At 47.5% G+C, this 15583-nt stretch overlaps 1 protein-coding gene across 1 annotated transcript in view; it reads right to left on the bottom strand.

The window, feature by feature from the left end:
* LOC106581050 (LIM domain kinase 1) overlaps window positions 1-15583 on the bottom strand; it is a 109429-nt gene that overhangs the window by 72826 nt on the left and 21020 nt on the right. The window contains exon 2 of the mRNA XM_014162741.2: window positions 13549-13648. Within this exon, the coding sequence (XP_014018216.2) occupies window positions 13549-13648 (100 nt within the window). The remainder of the gene's footprint in view (window positions 1-13548; window positions 13649-15583) is intronic.

The raw sequence follows: 15583 nt of genomic DNA on the forward strand, positions 1-15583 counted from the left end.
GGGCTAAACACCCTTTTCTCATCTGGACTGACCACCGCAATCTGGAGTATATCCGGGCGGCGAGGAGACTGAAACTCACCAGGCAAGGTGGGCCATGTTCTTTACCCGTTTTGTTTTCACTCTGTCCTACCGACCAGGTTCCCAGAACGCTAAGGCAGACACACTGTCCCGGATGTATGACACAGAGGAGCGGTCCATGGATCATACTCCCATACTTCCGGCCTCTTGCCTGGTGGCACCGGTGGTGTGGGAGTTGGATACGGACATCGAGCGGGCGTTACGCACAGAGTCCACTCCTCCCCAGTGTCCAGCTGGGCGTCTGTACGTTCCGTCTGCTGTCCGCGACCGTTTGATCTATTGGGCCCACACGTCACCCTCCTCTGGTCATCCTGGCATCGGTTGGACGGTGCGTTGCCTTAGTGGGAAGTACTGGTGGTCCACCTTGGCCAAGGATGTGAGGGTTTATGTGTCCTCCTGCTCGGTGTGCGCCCAGTGCAAGGCTCCCAGGCACCTGCCCAGAGGGAAGTTACAACCCCTCAACATTCCACAACGGCCATGGTCGCACCTGTTCGGGGGACTTCCTGACGGATCTTCCTCCCTCACAGGGCAACAACATGATCCTGGTCGTTCTGGATCGGTTTTCTAAGTCCTGTCGTCTCCTCCCTTTGCCCGATCTCCCTAAGGCCCTACAGACTGCAGAGGCCCTGTTCACTCACGTCTTCCGGCACTACGGGTTGCCTGAGGACAGTCTCTGATCGGGGTCCCCAGTTCACGTCCAGAGTATGGAGGGCGTTCATGGAACGTCTGGGGGTCTCAGTCAGCCTCACCTCAGGTTTTGACCCAGAGAGTAATGGGCAGGTGGAGAGAGTAAACCAGGATGTGGGTAGGTTTCTGCGGTCATATTGCCAGGACCGGCCGGGGGAGTGGGCGGCGTTCATCCCCTGGGCAGAGATGGTCCAAAACTCACTCCACCACTCCTCCACTAACCTCTCCCCTTTCCAGTTTGTACTGGGGTATCAGCCGGTTCTGGCACCTTGGCATCAGAGCCATATCGAAGCTCCTGCGGTGGACGAATGGTTTAAGCGCTCGGAGGAGACCTGGGACGCTGCTCATGTGCATCTGCAACGGGCCATGAGGCGACGGAAGGCGAGCGCCGACCACCACCTCAGTGAGGCCCCGTTGTTCGCACCGGGGGACCGGGTCTGGCTCTCAACCCGAAAACTGCCCCTCCGCCTGCCCTGACGGAAGCTGGGTCCGCGGTTTGTAGGGCCATTCAAAGTCCTGAGGAGACTGAACGAGGTATGCTACAGGTTACAGCTTCCCCCAGATTACCGTATTAATCCCTCATTCCATGTGTCTCTCCTCAGGCCGGTTGTGGCTCGTCCACTCCAGGAGTCTGAGGTGCGGCAGGTTCCTCCACCCCCTCTGGACATCGAGGGGGCCCCGGCGTATGCTGTTCGAGCCATCCTGGACTCGAGGCGTCGGGCGAGGGGCCTACAGTACCTCGTGGAGTGGGAGGGGTACGGTCCAGAGAAGAGATGCTCGGTGCCGGTGGAGGACGTCCTGGACCCTTCGTTGCTGCGGGAGTTCCACCGTCTCCACCCGGATTGCCCTGTGCCTCGTCCTCCGGGTCGTCCCCGAGGTCAGTGTCGGCACGCTGCTGGAGCTGCACGTTAAGGTGGGGGTACTGTCACGACTTCTACCAAAGTCGGTCCCTCTCCTTGTTCTAGCGGCGTTCGGCGGTAGACGTCACTGGCCTTCTAGCCATCGCTGATCCACTTTTCATTTTCCATTTGTTTTGTCTTTGTTTTACACACCTGGTTTAAATTGCCCAATTACTTGTTCATTATTTAACCCTCTGTTCCCCCATGGTTTTTTGTGAGTGATTGTTTGTATGTATACGGTCCGTTATTGTGGGCTAGTTTATTGTGTTGTATTTATTGATTCCTTGAGAAAATTACATTCCTTTCTTATTTCTGCTGTCCTGCGCCTGACTCCGCCACACCAGCTACACACAGGCCGATTACATAGCCGAACAGTTTGATAATCCATTAAATTATTTACCTTTGCCTATGTCCTGTAGTGATTTTGTGATGGAGCAGTCTGCTAATCCTACCTTAAAAGGTTTATTTGATAAAGTACTGGCCTCGTTTAAAGAAAGACATTTCCGCTTACATCAAAACATGCCATGTTTGTCAGCTGACTGGGAAGCCTATTCAGATGTTAAGGCCAGTCCCGCTACAACCTATTCCTGTTACAGGCCAGCCATTTGAGCATTTGATTATTGATTGTGTTGGACCCTTAACCCGTTCTAAACCTGGTAGCACCTACATGTTAACTGTGATGTGTCAGGCTACGAGATATCCTGCAGTCTATCCACTTTGCAACATGACCACTAAGTCTGTTGTGAAGGCTTTGTCACAGTGTCACGTCCTGACCAGCAGATGGCGCTATTGTTTTAGTTTTGGGGTCAGGACGTGGCAGTTTTGTGTATGGGGAATGTTTGTATTGTTGATTGGGACTTCCAATTGAAGGCAGGTGTGTTGAGTTGCCTTTGATTGGAAGTCCTATATAGGTGTGTGTGTTTTTCTTTGGGGTTGTGGGTGGTTGTTTTTGCACTGCGTTTCTAGCCTGCAGAACTGTAGCTGTTGTCACCTTTATTGTATTGTTAAGTGGATGCTTTACTCCTTATTTGTAATTAAATATGAGTATTCACATACCTGCTGCGCCTTGGTCCATTTATGAAGACAGCCGTTACAGAACCACCCACCAAACCAGGACCAAGCAGCAGAAGAGGAGGAAGCCACAGGAGAAGAAAAGGGAGGAATGGACATGGGAGGACGTCATGGACGGCAAGGGAGCCTACACCTGGGAAGAGATCCTGAACGGAAGGGATCGCCTCCCATGGGAACAGGTGGAGGCACTCAGGAGAGTGGAGGCAGCTGGACAGAGGAACCAAGGGGAACGTTATGCTGGAACACGGTTGGGTAGGAAACCCGAGAGGCACCCCCAATAATTTTTTTGGGGGGGGCACACGGGTAGCTTGGCCAGGCCAGGGAAGAGCCGTAAGCCAGCTACCCGTGACTACAGGGAGGTGCGTATGAGGTGGAGGGCGGCATTTTACGCTGAGGTACGCACCATCTCGCCTATACGGACGCACAGCCCAGTTCGCCCAGTACCAGCGCCCCGCAGGTGCCAGGGCAAGGTGAGCATCGAGCCGGAAGGGGTGATGCCAACCCTGCACTCAAGACCGCCAGTGCGCCCTTTCGGTCCGGTGTTTCCCGCTAGACGCACTAGCATGGAGGTGCGTGTCTCCAGGCTGGCACGTCCAATACCAGCCCCACGCATCAGGAGTCTAGTGTGTCAGCCCAGCCTCGCCAGTCAAAAGTCACCAGAGCTGCCCGCCAGTCAACAGTCACCAGAGCTGCCCGCCAGTCAACAGTCACCAGAGCTGCCCGCCAGTCAACAGTCACCAGTGCTGCCCGCCAGTCAACAGTCACCAGAGCTGCCCGCCAGTCAACAGTCACCAGAGGTGCCCGCCAGTCAACAGTCACCAGAGCTGCCCTCCAGTCAACAGTCACCAGAGCTGCCCGCCAGTCGTAAGTCGCCAGAGCTGCCCGCTAGTCAGAAGCTGCCAGAGTGGCCAGACTGCCCGGTTCTGCCAGATTGGACAGACTGCCCGGTTCTGCCAGAGTGGCCAGACTGCCCGGTTCTGCCAGAGTGGCCAGACTGCCCGGTTCTGCCAGAGTGGCCAGACTGCCCGGTTCTGCCAGAGTGGCCAGACTGCCCGGTTCTGCCAGTCGTAAGTCGCCAGAGCGGACAGACTGCGTGGACTCTGACAGACTGCCCGGTTCTGCCAGAGTGGCCAGACTGCCCGGTTCTGCCAGAGTGGCCAGACTGCCCGGTTCTGCCAGTCGTAAGTCGCCAGAGCTGCCCGCTAGTCAGAAGCTGCCAGAGTGGCCAGACTGCCCGGTTCTGCCAGAGTGGCCAGACTGCCCGGTTCTGCCAGAGTGGCCAGATTGCCCGGTTCTGCCAGAGTGGCCAGACTGCCCGGAACTGCCAGAGTGGCCAGACTGCCCGGAACTGCCAGAGTGGCCAGACTGCCCGGGAACTGCCAGAGTGGCCAGACTGCCCGGAACTGCCAGAGTGGCCAGACTGCCCGGTTCTGCCAGAGTGGCCAGACTGCCCGGTTCTGCCAGAGTGGCCAGACTGCCCGGTTCTGCCAGAGTGGCCAGACTGCCCGGTTCTGCCAGAGTGGCCAGACTGCCCGGAACTGCCAGAGTGGCCAGACTGCCCGGATCTGCCAGAGTGGCCCTCCTGCCCTCCGGCCCAGCCCGAGTGGCCCTCCTGCCCTCCGGCCCAGCCCGAGTGGCCCTCCTGCCCTCCGGCCCAGCACGAGTGGCCCTCCTGCCCAGCCCGAGTGGCCCTCCGGCCCTCCGGCCCAGCCCGAGTGGCCCTCCTGCCCTCCGGCCCAGCCCGAGTGGCCCGTCTGCCCGGCGCAGCTATCGGCGCCACCAAAGTGGGCGACGCCGAAGGTGGAGCGAGGTCCACGTCCTGCACCTGAGCCACCTCCAGGATAGGTGGGTTGGGGAGGGAGGGTGTAGCACAGTGCCGTCGGTGACGGCAGCCACCCTCCCTTCCCTCCCTTATTGTTTAGGGGTTATTGTTTATGGGTTTTTTGTTGGTGTTTTCTGTTGGTAGGTGCATTCCGGGGTCTGCACCTTGAGGGGGGGGTACTGTCACATCCTGACCAGCAGATGGAGCTATTGTTTTAGTTTTGGGGTCAGGACGTGGCAGTTTTGTGTATGGGGAATGTTTGTATTGTTGATTGGGACTTCCAATTGAAGGCAGGTGTGTTGAGTTGCTTTTGATTGGAAGTCCTATATAGGTGTGTGTGTTTTTCTTTGGGGTTGTGGGTGGTTGTTTTTGCACTGCGTTTCTAGCCTGCAGAACTGTAGCTGTTGTCACCTTTATTGTATTGTTAAGTGGATGCTTTACTCCTTATTTGTAATTAAATATGAGTATTCACATACCTGCTGCGCCTTGGTCCATTTATGAAGACAGCCGTTACACACAGTTCATCTCAATTTTTGGAATACCTAAGGTGATTCAGAGCAATCAGGGTTCCAACTTCACTTCGCACATATTTGCACAAGTCTTGCGACAATTGTGTGTAAAACAATCAGGCCAGTGCTTATCATGTGCAGAGTCAAGGGTCCCTTGAGCGTTTTCATCAGATTTTGAAGCCACTGTTACGTGCGTACTGCACTAAATTAGAACGTGACTGGGATGAGGGGTTACCCTGGTTGCTACTTGCTGTTAAAGAAGTATCACAAGAGAGCACTGGGTTCAGTCCTAATGACCTTGTTTTTGGTCATACTCTGCATGGTCCCTTAAAGGATAACTCCTTAAAGGAGGATTGAAAGGTGGTTGAGCCTCCCCCAAATTTGTGTCATATGTTAGTGGTTTCTGACACAGGTTGTATGCAGCTTGTGAAATGGCTGAAGAAAAACTAGCATGCTCTCAGGTGAGGATGAAAAGGTTGTTTGACCGGCGAGCTGAGCCGTGACAATTTAGTCCAAGGGACCAGGTTCTGGCCCTGCTGCCCATTATCGGTTCTCCTTTTCAGGCCAAATTCAGCGACCCATACACTGTGGTTCACCAATTGTCCAATCTGAATTATCTGATTGCTACCCCTGAGCGCAGAAAGGCGAATCAGCTCTGCCATGTCAATTTGTTAAAGCCCTATTATGCTTGTTTGTCTTCTGAATTGGCTAAATCAGAACTATGTGCTAAAAATAACGTGGTTAGTCCTGTTTTGGTGGAATCCGTTGATCTGAGGTCAGCCACTCCACCTTCACATACAGTGGCAGAGTGTGATGAAGAGGGGGTACCGGGCCCTGATGGTATTTTACAGGGTAGGTTGATGAATTTAGAGTCCCTTGCAAACTTTGTTGGAGTTTGCATGGAGAGTTTGTTGGGTCACCTGTCTGATGATTGTCAAGCAGAGTTAACTGATTTGATCACTGATTTTCAGTCTTTGTTTGCTGACACACCTTCTCGTACACATTTGGCAGTGCACAATATTGATGTTGGGGATGCTGTCCCCATTAAACAACGTTTTTATCGCATCTCGTTGGAGAAGCTACGTACCTTGGACTCAGAGATTAAGTACATGCTAGTTAATGATATCGCTGTACCATCATTCTCCAGTTGGGCCTCCCCATGTCTCTTGGTGAACAAGTCAGATGGTTCTCTTAGATTTTGCACTGACTACCGGAAGGTTAAGTGTGACAACCTGACCGTTACCCACTCTCAAGGATGGAAGATTGTGTTGACCAGGTTGGTGCTGCCCGGTTTGTCAGCAAGTTTGATTTGCTGAAGGGTTACTGGCAGGTGCCTTTGTCATCAAGAGCTCGTGAAATATCTGTTTTTATTACTCCTTCAGGTCTTTTCTCCTATACGGTCATGAGTTTTGGCCTAAGCAACGCTCCTGCTACGTTTCAGCATCTTATGAATATGGTGATCTCTGGCCTTGAAGTCTGTGCTGTTTATCTAGATGATGTGGTTGTTTATAGTGACACTTGGGAGCGACATCTGGTGTGGATAAGGACTCTGAGCGTTCAGCTGAGACCTGTCTCACTTTGAACTTAGCCAAATGTGAGTTTGCCCAGGCAACAGTGACCTACCTCGGCAGAGTGGTCGTGCAGGGTCGTGTTCTCCTGGTGCGGGCTAAAGTGGCCGCTATCGACCTGTTTCCACCGCCCACCACTGAAAAGGAGCTGCAACGCTTCCTAGGTATGGTTGAGGATTATCGGGGGTTTTGCTGCAACTTCTCCACAGTTGTAGCACCTCTGACTGATCTGTTGAAGAAGAGGGCTGATTTCATTTGGTCTTCCTGCTGTCAGAGTGCTTTTGAAAATGTGAAACTGCTTCTTAGCTCTGACCCTGTGTTAGCTGCCCCACGATTGGAACAGCCTTTCAGCCTATATGCTTGCACTTGCTTATACTGAGAGCTGTGTTAATTATGTAAGAACAAACATTGTGAATTTATTGAACATCACTGTAATAATGTTTGCGTATGGTTTAAAAGTCAAAACTCATGTCGACATTCATTATTATTGAAGGAGAATGTGGTTCTTACCCAGTTACACAAATCAACAAGGAGTCAATAGAAACCATATTTATTTGAGCAATTCAGCCATAAGCTCTACTCTCGGGACAGTTTTATGTAGACCCTAAAAGTTGGTGGGCACCGTTTGTCACAGTTATAGTGCATTTAATGTATTGTTTATAGTTGTGTAGTGGCTTCGCTGGCATGCATCTAAAGAAATTGGTTGTTTGCCCCACCACGATTGACATGCTAAAATCGCCACTGATCCCATTATATCTAATATGACAACGATCCCATTACAAGTGTGTTCACACCATGTGTGAGCCTCAGAACTGAGCTACTCTGGGAACTATAAAGACGACAGAATGTTGAGTGACAGCCAACCGAAGGGAGCAGATGAGAAAGAGTGTATGGACATCATGTGTCGCTAGTTGCTACTGGTGGTTCACTTTACAGATAATTTAATGCTGGTTATGGTGTGAAGTGTAGGTCATCCCCAGATCTGTATTCTCTCCTCACCTCATAAAGGTGTCTTGATGATAGAGCATTCACAGTAGGACAGGTACAGTTGGACACACACACAGGGTTGGATCTGTTTGACTAACAGTGTTGTGGTAAGACAGTGCAGTCCATTCTGCTGACTGCATTAGGATGGTTTGGGAGAGTGGTACATAACGAATGGTTTATGTGGTTGTCCAGAATGTCACACACTATCTCGCTCTCATCCCTGTCTCTTCTCTCTCTCTCGCTCTCATATTATCTCTCTCCCTCTCGATTGTTTGCTCTCTCATGCTGCAAATGCAACTCTCTAATCACATTTATTAGACATACTGAATGTAAAAAAGAAAGCTAAAGGAGGATGTATTTCCTTTCATTTCCAGTCCAGACTATCCTACCAAGATTTTCAACTCAATTTAAATAATTTATAGGGTATATATAAACTCAGCAAAAAAAGAAACGTCCCTTTTTCAGGACCCTGTCTTTCAAAGATAATTCGTAAAAATCCAAATAACTTCACAGAGCTTCATTATAAAGGGTTTAAACACTGTTTCCCATGCTTGTTCAATGAACCATAAACAATGAATGAACATGCACCTGTGGAACGGTCATTAAGACACTAACAGCTTACAGACGGTAGGCAATTAAGGTCACAGTTATGAAAACTTAGGACACTAAAGAGGCCTTTCTACTGACTCTGAAAAACACCAAAAGAAAGATGCCCAGGGTCCCTGCTCATCTGCGTGAATGTGCCTTAGGCAAGCTGCAAGAGGCATGAGGACTGCAGATGTGGCCAGGGCAATAAATTTCAATGTCCGTACTCTGAGACGCCTAATACAGCGCTACAGGGAGACAGGACGGACAGCTGATCATCCTCGCAGTGGCAGATCACGTGTAACAACACCTGCACAGGATCGGTACATCCAAACATCACACCTGCGGGACAGGTACAGGATGGCAACAACAACTACCCGAGTTACACCAGGAACGCACAATCCCTCCATCAATGCTCAGACTGTCCGCAATAAGCTGAGAGAGGCTGGACTGAGGGCTTGTAGGCCTGTTGTAAGGCAGGTCCTCACCAGACATCAACGGCAACAACGTCGCCTATGGGCACAAACCCACCGTTGCTGTACCAGACAGGACTGGCAAAAAGTACTCTTCACTGACGAGTTGCGGTTTTGTCTCACCAGGGGTGATGGCCGGATTCGCGTTTATTGTCGAAGGAATGAGCGTTACACCGAGGCCTGTACTCTGGAGCGGGATCGATTTGGAGGTGGAGGGTCCGTCATGGTCTGGGGCGGTGTGTCACAGCATCATCGGACTGAGCTTGTTGTCATTGCAGGCAATCTCAACGCTGTGTGTTACAGGGAAGACATCCTCCTCCCTCATGTGGTATCCTTCCTGACATGACCCTCCAGCATGACAATGCCACCAGCCATACTGCTCGTTATGTGCGTGATTTCCTGCAAGACAGGAATGTCAGTGTTCTGCCATGGCCAGCGAAGAGCGCAGATCTCAATCCCATTGAGCACGTCTGGGACCTGTTGGATCAGAGGGTGAGGGCTAGGGCCATTCCCCTCAGAAATGTCCGGGAACTTGTAGGTGCCTTGGTGGAAGAGTGGGGTAACATCTCACAGCAAGAACTGGCAAATCTGGTGCAGTCCAAGTACTGCACTGTAGTACTTAATGCAGCTGGTGGCCACACCAGATACTGACTTACTTTTGATTTTGAATCCCCCTTTGTTCAGGGACACATTATTCCATTTATGTTAGTCACATGTCTGTGGAACTTGCTCAGTTTATGTCTCAGTTGTTTAATCTTGTTATGTTCATACAAATATTTACACATGTTAAGTTTGCAGAAAATAAACACAGTTGGCAGTGAGAGGACGTTTCTTTTTTTGCTGAGTTTACTTCAGAAATCATTGAGAAATGCTGCCGATCATGTGCTGCTATTTCGACTGCACCCTCTATAGTCTATAGCCACCATGGTTATTATCTGCTCCTGCTGGTCATCTTTGAATCTTTGGACGTCTTAAAATATGTACTCTTAAATATCTACCCGCTACAGCCAGAAGAGGACTGTCCACTTCTCGGAGCCGGGTCCTCTCTAGGTTTCTTCCTAGGTTCCTGCCATCTAAGGAGTTTTTCCTATCCACTGTGCTTCTGCCTCTGCATTGCTTGTTCTTTGGGGTTTTAGGTTGGGTATCTTTAAAGCACTTTATGACAACTGCTGATGTAAAAAGGGCAATACAATTATTTTATTGATTGATTGAGAAACAAACATCATGTTATAAACAGCCTTTAAATGATTTGTGAACCCTTTATAAAGTTGTTTCATTTAAAGTAGGACCAGATGGAGAGACTGGACTCATAGGCCAGAACATATTAGTCACAACATCCGTCTCCAGGTAAGACTCTAGTCTTTTCACTGACAACAACCAAAAACAGCTGACCGAACACAGGGATATGATGGTATGTTGGGAAAGAACCAATTAACCAACAGCTTCTCACAAACTTTTCTTCTAATACTAATGGAAGGAGGGAGGGAGAAAGAGAGGGATGAAGGGAAGAAGGGAGTGGTTCCTCACAAGCTTATGACTTGCCTAGTTAAAGTGGAACGGACAGCATTTTAACTACTTTGCCGATATGAAACAAATAATCATATCAGTCAAAAATATCAAATTCCCAGTTTATGGTACAAAACCAAACAAAATAGGTTATATTTGACTCAACACTACATGATGTAGACGAAGGCATTGTTGGCAGAATTTATGGATGCTATCAGGTTGTAAATCGCAGCTGGCAAGGTACATTGTTTTGCTGCCTCCATTCGGGATGCACTGTTTCAGTTTCAATGAAAATGACAAAAACGGAGGAATGTAACTAAGGCTGGGAATGTCAATACAATCAAAATAGTAAGGGCAATGATCACAAGTCAGTCATAACGTGGCTAATATGCTAGCGTATCTATTTATGTAGCAAGGTAAAAACACAGAGCCTACCATTAGCTAGATAGCTAGCTATCAAGCTGCTAGAAGGACGTCATGTCATTGGAGGAGTGGGTGAGTGACTTGTCCCCCTCGTATATGCCAGCAGCATACCATTTACATTTACGTCATTTAGCAGACGCTCTTATCCAGAGCGACTTACAAATTGGTGCATTCACCTTATGATATCCAGTGGAACAACCACTTTACAATAGTACATCTATATCTTTCTTTTTTTTTGGGGGGGGGGCCCTTGTTTGGGTGTAGGGACTGATCAGAGCCTGAAGGTACGGAGGTGCCGTTCCCCTCACAGCTCCGTAGGCAAGCACCATGGTCTTGTAGCAGATGCGAGCTTCAACTGGAAGCCAGTGGAGTGTGCGGAGGAGCGGGGTGACGTGAGAGAACTTGGAAGGTCCCACTGCTGGCTTGCTTCTGAAGCTAAGCAGGGTTGGTTCTGGTCAGTCCCTGGATGGGAGACCAGATGCTGCAGGAAGTGGTGTTGGAGGGCCAGTAGGAGGCACCCTTTCATCTGGTCTAAAACAATATCCCAGGGCAGTTATTGGGGACATTGCCCTGTGTAGGGTGCTGTCTTTTGAATGGGATGTTATGGGATGTCCTGGGATGTAATGGGATGTCCTGACTCTCTGTGGTCACTAAAGATCTCATGGCACTTATTGTTAGAGTAAGGGTGTTAACCTCAGTGTCCTGGATAAATTCCCAATCTGGCCTTCATACCATCATGGCCACCTAATCATCCCCAGCTTACAATTGGCTCATTCATCCCCCTGTAACTATTCCCCAGGTCGTTGCTGTAAATGAGAATGTGTTCTCAGTTAACTTACCTGATAAAATAAAAATAGTTTTTCGGTGGCTAGAAATGCACGTGTCATTTGGTTAGCTGCAAGAAATGTGAATCACTTTGCTAGCTAGCTAGCTATGCTGAACGACTGTTATCCAGATAGCATATCTCTTGCATTCGCAATTCACTCTGGCTAGCTATCTACTCCAATTTCAGAGCACTTGTCTGAGGGTGCCAGAGCGCAGAACAACTGATGAATTTACAAACGCACAAGACCCACTCAATATGACCGGAGTCAGTAAAAGTAGGCAAAAAAAAGTAATAGTTAGTCATGAACCCTCTATATAACATGTAAACAGCCTAACCAGCTCTGCTAGGGCGAGTAAAATGGCCAGTTCTCTCATTTGTGTCTGGAAGTAGCTAGTTAGTAAGCTAGCCAACTTTAGACAGTTAGCTTGGGTGCTTAGTTGGGACAACGCATGTATTGGATGCATGCAGAAGGATGAGCAGGCTATTCTCCATCATTTATCAGTGTAACGGCCGTCGTTAAAGGTAGACCAAGGTGCAGCGTGTTGAGTGCTCATATTTGTATTTATTATACTGACACACTATAAACAAAACAAGAAAATGACAGCCAGCAGTTCTGTCAGGTTAACATGAACTAAACAGAAAATAACCACCCACAAACACAATGAAAAAAAAAACTACTTAAATATGGTCTCTAATCAGAGGCAACGAGATTCAGCTGCCTCCAATTAGAGACCAACCCCAAACAAATCCAACATAGAAATAGATACCCTGGAATGAACATAGAAATAGAAGAACATAGAACATAACCCCAAAACACACAGAAAAACACCCCCTGCCACGCCCTGACCTAACTACAATAACAAATAACCCCTTTTACTGGTCAGGACGTGACAATCAGTGCAACTTTAACGGCCAACTAGCTGAAAAAGTTTTAGAGGGTTTATCTAATGTCCCTTCATTAGATTTTAGCTCATCTTGCTCTGGCTAGCATTAGTTGTTGATCTTGTTGATGTTGATGTGCATATACCTTTTTATGGTTGTTTGATCAATCGGACTGTAAAGTTTCCAAATGTAAGAGGACTCCCGTGGTATTTACATATTTGCAGAAATCCATTCAGGTGTATTTTGTGGCTTTTGCTGAATGCGTTCTAATGATCTAAAGCCGCGCTGTTGCAACTGCCTGTAAACACACAGTCCAGTTCAAAGTGAATGAAGGCAGGCCCTTGGGGCAAATAGCTTGTTTGCATATAGGCCTACTGTACCTCTGATTGGCTATGGTGCACCGGTCTGCATAGAAAGATGTTTTTATGAATTTTTTTCCCCCGTCTATTAATTGCCCAAATTCACGGCCGCTTTCCCACTCTATGAATTTTCACAAATACCTTAGTATACGTAATTCCCAAACATTCTAAGAATAAATGAAATTGTGAAAATAACCATATCTAAGAAAATGTTTTTAAAAAAGGGTCACATTCTTCCTTGGGGTGTATATGAACAGATTTTAATACCATTTCATGTTGCTAAAATGCTGTCAGTTCCACTTTAAATAAAGGAAAAAATAAATAAAAAAGCTTACGAGGTCTTAAAAATGGGTAGTTTAAAGTGGGAGGTTAAAAGAGGTAATGCACTTAGACACTTATTACAACATGCTCGATAGCTAGCACTCCTTAGCAGTGTAAGAGAGATTTGATGTGACGGGAACCACATGTTCTGACTGTGTTCAATATTGTGATTGGATCAATAAGCATTCCAAGCATGCCCACAATGAGAGACATCAAACAGGTGTGGTTAACTGTAATCCACCATTAATCAGTAAAGTTTAGATAAATATCTGAGGAGGAATCAGGAGTGTGTGTTTGGTTAGTACTGGAATGCTGGAAAGTGCCATTGCAGTAGCATCATGCACATTACCTACTAACGGAGCAAGTTAAGAAGGATGTATGTAGAGCAATAATGCCACCTGAAAAAACAGAGATCTCATGTCTGTCAAAAGAAAATCCAAAACGGGTCATTATGAATGAAACAAGTAGGATGGATATCAGTTGTCTGTTAGAAGATTGACAGGAGAATAGAGTGACTGATCAGTGAGAGGACACTGTTTAAGCAGCACTCACCTGAAGCATACTGTGTGCCAGTCAGTGTTGAGTGCCTGGAGATACTGTTCATCATAGATCCGCTGTCTGCATCCCGCACACACGGGCAAGCTTCTGCCAGCTGTAATACAGTTAGTGGACAGATCAAAGGATGACACGTAGAGCTGAAGTCGGAAGTTTAAAAACACTTAGGTTGGAGTCATTAAAACTCGTTTTCAACCACTCCACAAATTTCTTGTTAACAAACTACAGTTTTGACAAGTTGGTTAGGACATTACTTTGTGCATGACACAAGTCATTTTTCCAACAATTGTTTACATACAGATATTTCACTTATAATTCACTGTATCACAATTCCAGTGGGTCAGAAGTTTACATACACTATGTTGACTGTGCCTTTAAACAGCTTGGAAAATTCCAGAAAATGATGTCATGGCTTTAGAAGCTTCTGATAGGCTAATTGACATCATTTGAATCAAATGGAGGTGTACCTGTGGATGTATTTCAAGGCCTACCTTCAAACTCAGTGCCTCTTTGCTTGACATCATGGGAAAATCTAAAGAAATCAGCAAAGACCTCAGTCTTGTTCATCCTTGGGAGCAATTTCCAAACGCCATGAAGGTACCACGTTCATCTGTACAAACAATAGTACGCAAGTATAAAAACCATGGGACTACGCAGCCGTCATACCGCTCAGGAAGGAGACGCGTTCTGTCTCCTAGAGATAAACGTACTTTGGTGCGAAAAGTGCAAATCAATCCCAGAACAACAGCAAAGGACCTTGTGAAGATGCTGGAGGAAACAGGTACACAAGTATCTATATCCACAGTAAAACGAGTCCTATATCGACATAACCTGAAAGGCCGTTCAGCAAGGAAGAAGCCACTGCTCCAAAGCCGCCATAAAAAAGCCAGACTACGGTTTGCAACTGCACATGGGGACAAAGATCGTACTTTTTGGAGAAATGTCCTCTGGTCTGATGAAACAAACATAGAACTGTTTGGCCATTATGACCATTGTTACGTTTGGAGGAAAAAGGGGGAGGCTTGCAAGCCGAAGATCACCATCCCAACCATGAAGCACGGGGGTGGCAGCATCATGTTGTGGGAGTGCTTTGCTGCAGGAGGGACTGGTGCACTTCACAAAATAGATGGCGTCATGAGGAGGGAAAATTATGTGGATATGTTGAAGCAACATCTCAAGACATCTGTCAGGAAGTTAAAGCTTGGTCGCAAATGGGTCTTCCAAATGGACAATGACCCCAAGCAAACTTTCAAAGTTGTGGCAAAATGGCTTAAGGGCAACAAAGTCAAGGTATTGGAGTGGCCATCACAAAGCCCTGACCTCAATCCCATAGAACATTTGTGGGCAGAACTGAAAAAACGTGTGCGATCAAGGAGGCCTACAAACTTGACTCAGTTACACCAGCTCTGTCAGGAGGAATGGGCCAAAATTCACCCAACTTATTGTGGGAAGTTTGTGGAAGGCTACCCAAAACGTTTGACCCAAGTTAAACAATTTAAAGGCAATGCTACCAAATACTAATTGAGTGTATGTAAACTTTTGACCCACTGGGAATGAGATGAAAGAAATAAAAGCTGAAATAAATCATTCTCTCTACTATTATTCTGACATTTCACATTCTTAAAATAAAGTGGTGACCCTAACTGACCTAAGACATGGAATTTTTACTAGGATTAAATGTCTGGAATTGTGAAAAACTGAGTTTAAATGTATTTGGCTAAGGTGTATGTAAACTTCCGACTTCAACTGTACGTTAGCTTCACAATTTGCATGGCTCATATACTTCATTATACATCACCACAACCAGCACCAGTGTGATATTTCCCACCTCCCCCTTTAAAAGTGGTTAACTAACTGATCAGCTTAGCTCCTGAAATCCAGTAAGAGCAAATGGATATATCAGACAGCCACCCATCAAACCTCTTATCACTACTGGTGGTAGAGGATGTCAATTGATTATTGATCAACGGTTGATATCTCTGTTTCAGTGGAAAATTCTGTAAAAAGTCTGAAAAGTACTCTAATACTGTAG

This window comes from Salmo salar, chromosome ssa20 (genome assembly GCF_905237065.1).
Source record: "Salmo salar chromosome ssa20, Ssal_v3.1, whole genome shotgun sequence".
Lineage (NCBI taxonomy): Eukaryota > Metazoa > Chordata > Actinopteri > Salmoniformes > Salmonidae > Salmo > Salmo salar.